We start from the raw sequence: 12,143 nt of genomic DNA, 5'->3' as shown, positions 1-12,143 counted from the left end.
TCTTAGGAAATGTTGCCAGGATAACGGGGATGGTGACAATAACAGCATTCAATAGCATGGTTCCACTTGGTGGAAACATGAAAATGTTGAGACCAGCCTGCAGGCAGCAGAGGCAGGAGACTGAAGTGGATGTGGGGACAGAGGCTCTTTCAGGGCGGCAGCCATGCTCCTGTGCAGAGGAGGGTGAAGGTCGTGGGGTGGGAAGCTGGGGAGCTCGACGGCCACTTGCAACCGCACAGAGCAGCTGTCTTTCATGGCTCACTCCAGAGACCCGGGGAGCCAGGCACAGAACGAGGTTCCCTAAAGCACAGCCCTCGTGCCTGTACCCGGCAGCATTGGGCTCCTGGTGATGAGCTTTCCCTTGCTCTCCCCTGAGGATGGCCAGCTCTGCTCCACGCGTTGCCCTGGTGGGAAGGGCCAGCGGCTGAGTGTCCACTGCAGATGCCAGCAGTGGCCTCGCAGTCTGTGCTGTCTTCCAGGCAGGAGCGTTGCTCCCAGCAGCGGTGACCACCCATGACTCAGGGCTGGCGTGTTTCATTGGGGGACAGAGACTGGAACTGCTCAGGCTTGGGGGGCAGAGGCAGTTGCTGTAATTTTCCTCAGAGCAAAATAATAAAGTGCATGGCCGGGAGAGGAGGGGACAGCGGCCTCCAGGGCCAGGCCCTTCAAGGTGCAGGGTCTTGGGGCACCGCCACCCTTCCCTCTGCTGCACCCTTCCCCCAGCCGACCCTCCTCTGTCCTTCACTGTAAGTTGCTCCGCCTCTGTCCGCCCTTGTCCTTATTTCTCTCTGCGTTTCTCCTTTTGCCTCCCCTCTGTATTTCCCAGCCTGTCCCCCGGGACTCACAGGCCTGTGCAGAGCCTTTGATGCAGCGGCAGCTGTGCAGCGTGGTGGCTAAAAACGGAGCTGCTGTCGCTTGCCAGCTGTGACTCATTCAGCAAGTGGCTTCCCCCTTTGTGCGCTCAGTTTCAGCATCTGTGAATTGGGGTTGATTCTCCTCCTGCCCATCCCCTAGCCCCACGCTGTGTGACCCAGCAGCCAGGAGCCACACACATGTCACCTGAGCACTTGCAGTATGGCCACTGTGAATTGCAATGCAGTAGCTGTGTGTCCCAATGAATGAGGGGCTTTCTCCCAGCCTTCATGGACAATGCGGAGCCCGACTTCCCGGGCTCAAAATCCTGATAGGTGACTTCATTTTTCTGTGCCTCACTTTCCTCATCCATAATTTTTGTTGTTGTTTTTGGCTCTATTCCCCCAGGCTGAAGTGCAGTGGTGCGTTCTTGGCTCATTGCAACCTCCACCTCCCAGGTTCAAGCAATTCTCATGCCTCTGCCTCCCAAGTAGCTGGGATTACAGGCATGTGCCACCACGCCTGGCTAATTTTTGTATTTTTAGTGGAGATGTGGTTTCGCCATATTGGCCAGGCTGATCTCAAACTCCTGACCTCAGGTGATCCTCCCGCCTCAACCTTCCAAAGTGCTGGGATTATAGGCATGAGCCACTGTGCCTGGCCCTCATCTGTAAATTGAGGTTGAATATAGTATATACTTTCTTTTTTTTTTTGTTTTTGAGACGGAGTTTCACTCTTGTTTCCCAGGCTGGAGTGCAATGGCGTGATCTTGGCTCACTGCAACCTCGCCTCCCAGGTTCAAGCGATTCTCCTGCCTCAGCCTCCTGAGTAGCTGGGATTATAGGCGTGCACCACCATGCCTGGCTAATTTTGTATTTTTAGTAGAGACGGGGTTTCTCCATGTTGGTAAGGCTGGTCTCGAACTCCCGACCTTAGGTGATCCGCCTGCCTCGGCCTCCCAAAGTGTTGGGGTTACAGGCGTGAGCCACCACGCCCAGCCATGAATATAGTATATACTTTTTAGGGATTTCATGAGAATTAATGAGTTAAGGCCTGGAAAGCCCTTAGACCACTGTGCCTGGTACAAGGTGGGCCCTCTATTATCGTTTTTTCTTTTTTTTTTTCTTTTTGAGATGGTCTTGCTCTGTTACCCAGGCCGGAGTGCAGGGGTGTGATCACAGATCACTGAAGCCTCAACCTCTGGAGCTCGAGTGATCCTCCCACCTCAGCCTCCTGAGTAGCTGGGATCACAGAGGTGCACCACTATACCTGGCCCTGCCTCCATTTCCCTTGTGATGGTGACTGTGTCTGGTTCCAGGCTGGGAGCCTGGAGAGATGAAAAACTGCAGCTCCCAGCTGTGAGAAGCTGCAGGAGAGACTTACCAGCAGCCTGTGGGGCAGAGTGGAGGGCAGAGCTGAGGGGGGCATGCAGGCGTTGTGTGACCAAGGAGACCGCGTGGAAAGGGGCCTGGGTGGAGTTTGATGCCAAGAAGATGGACTTGGGCGGAGGAAAGTGCTTGGGTCCCGCAGCTCTGGCAAGACGTCACTCCTGCATCATGGTTCTGAGCCATCCTTTGTGACCCCTCTGGGATGGTGAGGAAAGACTCTGGACACATGTGCCACCTGGGAGGGGAGGCGAGGCTCCGTGGCCCGCGTGGAGGTGGGGAAAGGGCCTGCCTCTCTGCTGGCCATTGTGGCCAGGTCCCTGGAGGAAGCTTTTGTCATCATGGTCCTCAAGAAGTGGGGACTGATCTGCAGCTTCTCAGCTCCTGACTTGAGCCAGGCAGTGGCTGCTCGAGGCTGCAAGTCTGAGTCCTCTCGGCGGCCCAGGCCTGGGCGTTCTGCAGCAGGCATTGCTGGGCGCCGCTGCCCCAGGCCCTGGCTGCTCTTCTCCACTCTCTGCGCCCTCCTGCACGCTCGCTCTCCCTCCCTGCAGCCTTGTGAGGTGTGGGAGCCCACAGGGGCCAGCAGCTCATCTCCTTGCTCTTCCCACCCCAGGTTGGATCCATGCCGTCTACACCCCTGTAGACTCTTTGGTGTTCGGCGGAAACATCCTGCACAGTTTTAACGTGCCCATGCAGCTGCGGATCTACGAGATCGAGGACAGGACGCGGGTAAGGAGGTTCCCTTCTCTCCTCGCGTGCGCGCCCGGCCCCTGAGCTCTGCCGGTGCTGAGTGTGTGGGACAGGTCATGCTGAAGTCCTCCACGGTTCCCCTCTCCCTCCCGCTTCCTCTCTCAAGCTGGCTTCAGTTCTGGTTCTGCAGGGCAGGGGGCAGGGGAATGCCTGTAGGAGCCCCACCCGGAGGCCCTGGAGTTTCTGTTCACCTCCAGGTTGGGGGCAGCCAAAACCCCCTTGTGGAAGAGGAAGTGTCTCTGAGAAAGCACCGTGAGATTTCAGGGACCCTGCCTCTTCCTCCTTCTCACGTGGAGAAAGTGGTGTGAGGGATTAGGGGGATTTGCTCGCTGCTGTTTGGAGGATGGGTGTGGACCTTGGAAGGACCTGGCCTGGTCTGAGGTCGGGTCCTGGCTATGTGTTCTCCCAGGGACCCCAGATCTGAGTGGGGAGAGGCCCTGAGGAAGCCAGTGCCTGAGTCCCCATGGGTACTGTCTCTGAGCTAGTCTCCATGTCTGCTGGGGACATGTCTAGTTTCCTGGGGCCGAGGCTTTTCTCTGCCCTTCATGGGGACAGTGCTAGTTTCCCAGACGTCAAGTTTCCCTCACTGACCCCATGTCCTATGACCAAAGGCGGAGGCTTAGGTAACTGATGTGTGTCCTTCACTCCACAAGTGTCCCCTGAAAAGCACAAGTGGCCTGAACTTGCCATAGCCTTTCTCCTGCTATGACTTGATCACGTATCCCCAGGCACGTACGTAAGACAGGTCCCAAACTGGGTCAAAACTGAAGACTTGGGGCCGGGCGCAGTGGCTCACGCCTGTAATCCCAGCACTTTGGGAGGCTGAGGTGGGTGGATCACTTGAGGTCAGGAGTTTGAGACCAGCCCGGCCAACATGATGAAACCCTGTCTTTACCAAAAATACAAAAAAGCTGGGCGTGGTGGTGTAAGCCTGTAGTCCCAGCTACTTGGGAGGCGTTGGTGGGAGGGTGGTTTGAGCCCGGGAGGCGGAGGTTGCAGTGAACCGAGATCACACCACTGCACTCCATCCTGGGCGACAGAGCCGGACCTGTCTCATACTAAAAAACAAACAAACAGACAAACAAAAAAAACCCCGGAGACTTGGGGCAAAAAAGGCCCATTTCCTGTTCTGCTTGTTCCTGTTTTTTCCAACATAGCTATTCAAATATTCATTTTCTTTTATTTAAATTGAGATGTAATTCATATACCCTAAAATTTACCATTCAAAGTGTACAATTCAGTGATTTTAGTATCTTTACAAGATTGTGTCATCATCACCACTAATTCCAGAACATTTTCATCACCCCACAAAGAAACCTTGTACCCACAAGCAGTCACTTCCTGTGTCTCCCTGGCTTTCCCCTGGCTAGCCCTAATCTATTTTCTATCTCTGTGGATTTGCCTATTCTGGACATTTGATGCAAATGGAGTCATTCAACATGTGGCCTTTTGTGTCTGGTTTCTTTCACGTAGCATAATGATTTCCAGGTTCATCCACATTGTAGCATGTGCCAGAGCTTCATTCTTTTTCGTGGCTGAATAATATTCCATTCTGTAGCCAGACCACACCATTTCTTCTTGGGATTTGCCTCTGAGATGGCTTTTTGCCCCAGTGAGGTGTTGCTCTGCATAGATCTAAGGAGAGGTGTCACAAGGGCACCTGCTGTGTGCCAAGCCCCTGTCTCTCCTGGTCTTGTTTTCAGGCATTGGTTGCACAAAATCACATACATGAGCAAAGTATTAGCTGCCACCTTTGTATCTGAACATTGAACAGTCCCGGCATTGGGGGCCCTTGTCTGGGGGCTTCCTGGAGACCACCTGGAGCTGTGTTCGGTGGTCAGATGTTGCGAGGCATGTGTACCTCTGCAGATTGACACATGATTCCTAGATCTGCAGGGACTCGGGTCTGGGCTGGGGTCCCATGGGAGACCCTCATTTTGTGGACTTTCCCCCCTCACCTCTCTGTGGCCCGCCATCCCTGTCCCACCTGGGGAAGGCCAGCCCCCACCCTGCTCTGGAGGAGCCGCCCCGTGCTGTTCAGGAGAAAGGCACTGTTTGGATACAAGTGGTCATCTCACAGTCTGGGTCAATGCTGTCTGGGGCTTCGGCCAACTGTTCTTTGGCCTGTCCTGGAGTACAGGCCAGTTTGTGCACGAGCAGATGTGTGGAATAGAGACGGAGAAATCTAGTAGAAGTCAGGCCCATGACTTTCCAGGCAATTCCTGAAAACCGGAGTCAGGCTGGGATTTCTAAAGGCTGTGGCAACTTGCTGGAGAATCACCCCGTCCCCCGGGAATTCAACTGTAAACTCAGTGGATTTGGGCCCCGTGGTTCCCTTAGGAGCCCAGCTCCCCTCCCCCACCTACGACGATTGGCAGGGTGCTGGCCGGACCCCTGAGCGTCACACTGAACTCATGTGGAATATCACGTCCTCGTTGAGAATGGCAGGTCCCCTCCCCCACCGAGGCCTACTGTCCCTTCCCCTGAGTGGGCACCCCATCTGGTTTCACCGAAGCAGGCTGGCAGTGGGGGCTTGGGGCTGACTGGGCTGGGAGCAGCGGCAGGCTGTTAATCTGCTTTGATTTCTGGTCTTGGGAGAGGGGCTTGGCTACGAGGCCCAATTGTTTATGCCTTAGGAGCCAAGGCAGACAAAAGGCACTGGGGAGAGAGTTCTGGAACCAGATAAGATGCCAGGGCTCTTTGTCAGCTCACTACAGCTTCATTCTTTACAGCCCTGAGAGCTTTCTTAAGAAGGTTATGGCCATTTAAAAATAGTGTTTTAAAGGCTGGGCATGCTGGCTTATGCCTGTTATCCCAGCACTTTGGGAGGCCAAGGCGGGCGGATGATCTGAGGTCAGGAGTTCGAGACCAGTCTGACCAACATGGTGAAACCCCGTCTCTACTAAAAATACAAAAATTAGCCGGGCGTGGTGGTGTGTGCCTGTAATCCCAGCTGCTCAGGAGGCTGAGGCAGGAGAATCACTTGAACCCGGGAGGCAAAGGTTGCAGTGAGCTGAGATCGCACCACTGCACTCCAGCCTGGGCAACAAGAGCAAAACTCCATCTCAAAAAAAAAAAAAAAAGTGTTTTAAGAGTCCTAAAACATGGCTTTGCCTGGAAACAAAATGCAGGAGGTGGGACAGAGGGAACCATCAGTCTCCAAGCTCCGTGGTGTGGCTTTGTCTTAGAAAAAGAATTTGCCTGGCCAGGTGCCGGTGGCTCACGCCTGTAATCCCAGCACTTTGGGAGGCCAAGGTGGGCAGATGATCTGAGGTCAGGATTTCGAGACCGGCCTGGCCAACATGGTGAAACCCAATCTCTACTAAAAAAAATACAAAAATTAGCCAGGCACGGTGGTGCATGCCTGTAGTCCCAGCTAATCGGGAGGCTGAGGCAGGAGAATTGCTTGAATCCAGGAGGCAGAGGTCACAGTGTGCTTAGATTGAGCCACTGCACTCCAGCCTGGGTGACAGAGCGAGACTCCATCTCAAAAAAAAAAAAAAAAAGAAAAAGAATTTGCCTTTGTGGCCCAAGGTGGGGACTCCTATCTAAACTAGGGAACCCCAGGGTTCCCTAGGAAGCTGTGTCTTACCCTCACCATTTAAATTTTTCTGGCGAGATGATAGGTGACCCCATCCTGCAATGTCACTGCCCATGAGGTGGCACAGATACAGGCATTTGGGGACTGGTGGATTTCCATTCCCCAACCCTTGTAGATGAAGTCTCCCCTTCCCCTCATCCTGAAGCCGTGAAGAGTGATGGAAGAGTGACAGCAACGAGTGGATATGTTGTGCGTTTGATACTTAAGACAACATCTCGATCATCACTACATTCTTTTAACTTCAGTTAGGTTGATAAGGAATAGGTATGGTCCAAATGATCATTAAACTGCCCTCTCTCTTATATTTATCTTTTATTTATCTTCCCCCCCCAATGGCTCTAGTGAAAGCAGCCTTCCCAGAAAAGGTAATGCCAACACACCCCATTCCCTCACAGCCACTGAATCTATTTGGAAATTGCAAATAATTTACTTCCCCTCTCCCCTTCCCCCTACCATTGGACTTTTTTTTTTTCCATTGATTTTTTTTTTTTTTCCAGGAGAAAAACAAATTGTAGGACACTTCCACCCACTCTCACATTTTGACTTTTTCAAGTCCTTGAGACCTGGGAGTTCTAGATACACCCGAGAAACCTTTTGTTGTCATCTCCTGAGGTCACTCAGCTTGAAGATGACTTGGACCTCCGAGGAAGGGCTGAGGCCAGGTGCCACTGAGTGGGCCCTGAGGTCCTCTGGTAGACGATGACCTGCAGGCTGGGAGCGTTGCATGCCTTGTGACTGCCTTGCCTTTTGTTTTGGACTGACGTTGGTTAACTCAATTTGGTGAGGCTCCGAGTCTGTCAACAAATAATGTTGAGCAACCATATGTTTAATGTCCCCAGGCATGTGGCTGAAACCTTTTGAAGGCGAAGGGTGGAAGGCGACAACCTGTTTGTAAGTCAATTCTTTGCAAATTTTTGTTTCCCGCAGTCCTCTCTTGGAAAAAAAAAATAATACATAAAAAAAAAAAATTTGAATTCCTTCATCAGCATTTGTTTTCACCCAGCTGGTTTCCCTTGGGTTCAGCAACAAAGAAGGGAGACTTATCTTTCCCTCCTGAAATGCAGCCCCCCAATTTTTTTCCCCTAATTTAGAAAGATTCCCAGGTGGTCATGGTGTCCGAGCCGAGTGGCTCGGAAGGTGTCAAAAAGATTTGAAAAGTCAAAACTGACTTCAGAGTTTTACCAATCAAGTCTCATGTCAGGAAATGTGGATAAGGTCTGTCTGTCCTCAGCTTGCTTTTTTAAGTATTGGTAATTTGTTCCAAAATCTTTTGTCCCTTTCTCTTGAATAGAGGTGGGGCTGAGGTCCCCTAAACCCTTCTTCATAGGAAATCAAGGTTTGCTTCATGCCTAGGAGCCCCTCTTTGTTAAACTCCAGAGGGCACCGATCTGGTAACTATGAGAAAAGATGACTATTCTCCCAGCACTGAAACTGGGGTTCTCAGGAAAGGAGCTGGAGCCAAGGAAACCGCTAGATGATGGTCCTCACTCCGTGCATCCCCCCAGGGGCTGAAGAGCATGTGGTGGCCATGATCCCATTCCAAAGCATTCCATCCATCAGAGGCAGGCAGAGCCCAGCACCCAGTGTGCAGGCGGAGAGAGGAGGCCCCGCAGTGGGAGGAGGCCTCGAGGCCAGTAGCTGAGTGAGAGCCAGGACTCTCAGAGACGCTTTGGGCCTTTTCCAGACGGGCACTTTGAGAAATGCAGGAAAATAGCATTTTAGGGCAAAAGGAGAACCGAGGTCTGCTTCTAGTTGTCTTTGTCCCAGATGGGGAATGTCACCTGTTTATTGTCAGCAGAGAGCAGGGCAGTGGGGGTGGGCAAGTGTGATTCGGGGAGGGTGGGAGAGTGTGATTAGGGGGTGACAGAGTGTGGTTGGGGGTGGGGAGTGTGATTAGAGGGGGTGGGGAGTGATTGGGGTGGGGAGTGTGATTAGAGGGAGTGGGGAGTGTGATTAGGGGATGGGGAGTGTGATTAGGGGGTGGGGAGTGTGATTAGAGGGGATGGGGAGTGTGATTAGAGGGGATGGGGAGTGTGATTGGGGGTGGGGAGTGTGGGGTGGGGAGTGTGACGGGGGTGGAGAGTGTGATTGGGGGGTGTGAAGTGTTAGGGGAACGGGCATGTGATTGGGGGATGGGTAGTGTGATTGGGGGTGGGGAGTGTCATTAGAGGTGATGGGGAGTGATTGGGGGGAGTGTGATTAGAGGGGGTGGGAGGTGTGATTAAGGGGATGGGGAGTGTGATTGGGGGGTGGGGAATGTGATTGGGGGGTGGGGAGTGTGATTAGAGGGGGATGGGAGTGTGATTAGGGAGTGGGGAGTGTGATTGGGGGTGGGGAGTGTGATTGGGGTGGGAAGTGTGATTAGGGGGATGGGAGTGTGATTAGCAGGATGGAGAGTGTGATTGGGGGATGGGGAGTGTGATTAGAGGGAGTGGGGTATGTGATGGGGTGGGGGCGTGATTAGGGGGGTGGGGAGTGTGATTAGAGGGGGTGGGGAGTGTAATTAGGGGGGTGGGGAGTGTGATTAGAGGGGATGGGGAGTGTGATTAGGGGGGTGGGGAGTGTGATTAGAGGGGGTGGGGAGTGTGATTAGGGGGGTGGGGAGTGTGATTAGGGGGGTGGGGAGTGTGATTAGAGGGGGTGGGGTGTGTGACGGGGAGTGGGGAGTGTGATTGGGGGTGGGGAGTGTGATTAGAGGGGGTGGGGAGTGTAATTAGAGGGGATGCGGAGTGTGATTAGAGGGGGTGGGGAGTGTGGTTGGGGGGTGGGGAGTGTGATTAGAGGGGATGGAGTGTGTGATTAGAGGGGGTGGGGAGTGTGATTAGAGGGGATGGGGAGTGTGATTAGAGGGGGTGGGGAGTGTGGTTGGGGGGTGGGGAGTGTGGTTGGGGGGTGGGGAGTGTGATTAGAGGGGGTGGGGAGTGTGATTAGAGAGGATGGGGAGTGTTATTAGAGGGGATGGAGTGTGTGATTAGAGGGGGTGGGGAGTATAATGGTGTGGGGAGTGTGACTGGGGGTGGGGAGTGTGATTAGAGGGGATGGGGAGTGTGATTAGAGGGGGTGGGGAGTGTGGTTGAGGGGGTGGGGAGTGTGGTTGGGGGGTGGGGAGTGTGATTAGAGGGGGTGGGGAGTGTGGTTGGGGGGTGGGGAGTGTGATTAGAGGGGATGGGGAGTGTGATTAGAGGGGGTGGGGAGTGTGGTTGGGGGGTGGGGAATGTGGTTGGGGGGGTGGGGAGTGTGATTAGAGGGGGTGGGGAGTGTGATTAGAGAGGATGGGGAGTGTTATTAGAGGGGATGGAGTGTGTGATTAGAGGGGGTGGGGAGTATAATGGTGTGGGGAGTGTGACTGGGGGTGGGGAGTGTGATTAGAGGGGATGGGGAGTGTGATTAGAGGGGGTGGGGAGTGTGATGGGGGTGTGGGGAGTGTGATTGGGTGGGGAGTGTGAATAGGAGGGTGGGGAGTGTGAATAGGAGGGTGGGGAGTGTGATGGGGGTTAGGAGAGTGTGAATGGGGGGATGGGAGAGTGCGATTAGGGGAGTGAAGATATTAGGGGCAGAGGAGTGTGATTAGAAGGTGGGAGAGTGTAATTGTTCACCATCCAACTTCCTGAGTTCGCATAGGATCAGGGAGGGGAGGAGGGCTCTCTGGTCCCTGCAGACACTCTCTTGGCAAGAGAGCCAGGGAGCAAGGTGTGAGTGTGGGCGTGTGAGACCATCGTGTGGCCTCTGTAGGAGAGGCCCCGTGTGGGTGTCAGGGACCTCTTTCCATCCTTGTGTTGGGTCCATCAGTGGCGTTGTTTCCTTCCCATCTTTCGATGACATCTCATCTGTACAGACCCTGAACTACCCCCCCCCCTCCGTGGAATCTCCCGGGGCTCAGGCCTTTTGACAGTTCTAGTACACAAAGCTGTCTCCACCTTTACTTCCTCTTCTGTGATAAACAGCCAACCAGCAACATGGCAAACCCCATCTCTACAAAAAATACAAAAAAACCCAGCCAGCCGTGGTGGTGCGCCCCTGTAGTCCCAGCTACTCACAGGGCTGAGGCAGGAGAAGTCGCTTGAGCCCAGGAGGTCGAGGCTGAGTGAGCTATGATCGTGCCACTGCACTCCAGCCTGGATGACAGAGGTGGGACAAAGGGATCTCCTGCTCCAGACCCGGTGTGTCTCCCTCAGCTCAGCATCACGCTGGTCTCAGGTCATACCTGAGTCAGAGGGAGCCCTTGTGGCTGTGCAGGCTGGGCAGTGCCAGGCGGGTGTGGGGAGGAGCAGGAGGTGGACCCCTGCAAGGCCACACCTCTGGAGGTAGGCGAGGCCACACCCCGTCACTCTCATTGGTCCGCTGGCCTGGCCTCCCTCCCAAAGAGCAGGAGGAGGCTCCATAACCTGTCTGCAAATGGATAAGGCTTGGGAGTTGATTTCTGGTTTTCAAGCAGGAGGGAGGAACAGCAGAATCTGTGCAGGAATTTTCAGAAACAAGGAGGAATCTATGTCTGTTGTAGCTAGAATCAGGCAGTGGCTCCCACCTGCAGTTGCCCACACTCTCTGCAGGCAGGTCAGGGGAGAATTCTGTTTTTCTGCATCTCACAGGAGCACCAAGTGGCCCCCATCCAACCTCTGGGGCGTGCAGCTCAGGGACCTTTGAGATGAGGCGCTCATGCGGGCCTCGTCCTCCGCCTCATTTGTGCATGCTGCCGGCATCTCCCTTCCAGCACCCCACCATTTCTCCCCGACCATCCATGCTCTCGCTAAGATGATGACAGTGACCCTCACCCGCAGGGAGCCTGCCCCGCACTTGTCTCCCTCCTTCCCCCTTCGCCCTCTGGAAACTGACCTCTGCCTGCCTGCGTCTTTGCTTTCAGGTGCAGCCCAAATTCCGTTACCCCTTCTACTATGAGATGTGCTGGTATGTCCTGGAGAGATACGTGTACTGTGTGACCCAGCGCTCCCACCTCACTCAGGAATACCAGAGGGAGTCGATGCTTATTGGTGAGTGAACCGGAGGGAGCCCACGGCCTCGGCTGCACAGCTGGGGCAGAAATCATTTTCTCAGTGGGGCCTGGAGACATTCCCTGCGTTCTGGGGATTCGTTGAATCAGTGTATTGGGCAGAATCCTAGGAACCCCTCAGGGGAAGCCATTCTTGTCAGTTTCCCACCTGGAATACAGAGTCCAAGAAAATGAACTCAGATCCCCAAAAGAGTCACGTGTGTGGCCTCCAGCCCATGGCTGTGCAGATGCAGGTTGGGGCCGCCCCGGGTTTGGCTGCTAAAACGGGATCACCCCACAGAGCAGAGAATCCTCGTTCTTTTGGCTCTTCCGTGGACACCAGCTGATTTTTCCTCCTGCACTGGAGGTTGGGTTTTTATCTATGTAACAGCAGTCCTGTGAGATGCAGCCAGTCTCCGAAAACCCAAGGCCATCTTTGAGGCAGCAGGAGGGGTGACCAGGGCAGGTGGTGCAGGCCTGGAGGAGCAGGAGAGAGTGTTTGGAGCCGCTGCAGCGCTGTGCCCTGCTGCCAGTACTTAAAGGGACATCATCCCCGCCAACACGGCTC

General features: G+C 54.2%; 1 protein-coding gene across 9 annotated transcripts in view; it reads left to right on the top strand.

The window, feature by feature from the left end:
• The window catches only part of KDM2B (lysine demethylase 2B), a 153,644-nt gene that overhangs the window by 56,884 nt on the left and 84,617 nt on the right, over positions 1 to 12,143 (top strand). For all 9 annotated transcript variants that reach the window (XM_030821532.1, XM_030821526.1, XM_030821524.1 and 6 more), the window contains 2 exons: positions 2,851 to 2,966; positions 11,450 to 11,576. In XM_030821532.1, the coding sequence (XP_030677392.1) occupies positions 2,851 to 2,966; positions 11,450 to 11,576 (243 nt within the window). The remainder of the gene's footprint in view (positions 1 to 2,850; positions 2,967 to 11,449; positions 11,577 to 12,143) is intronic.

The sequence above is a fragment of the Nomascus leucogenys genome, chromosome 10 (genome assembly GCF_006542625.1).
Source record: "Nomascus leucogenys isolate Asia chromosome 10, Asia_NLE_v1, whole genome shotgun sequence".
Taxonomy (NCBI): Eukaryota; Metazoa; Chordata; class Mammalia; order Primates; family Hylobatidae; genus Nomascus; species Nomascus leucogenys.
The sequence above is the reverse complement of the archived record's forward strand: the minus strand, read 5'-3'. Positions and strand labels throughout refer to the sequence as shown.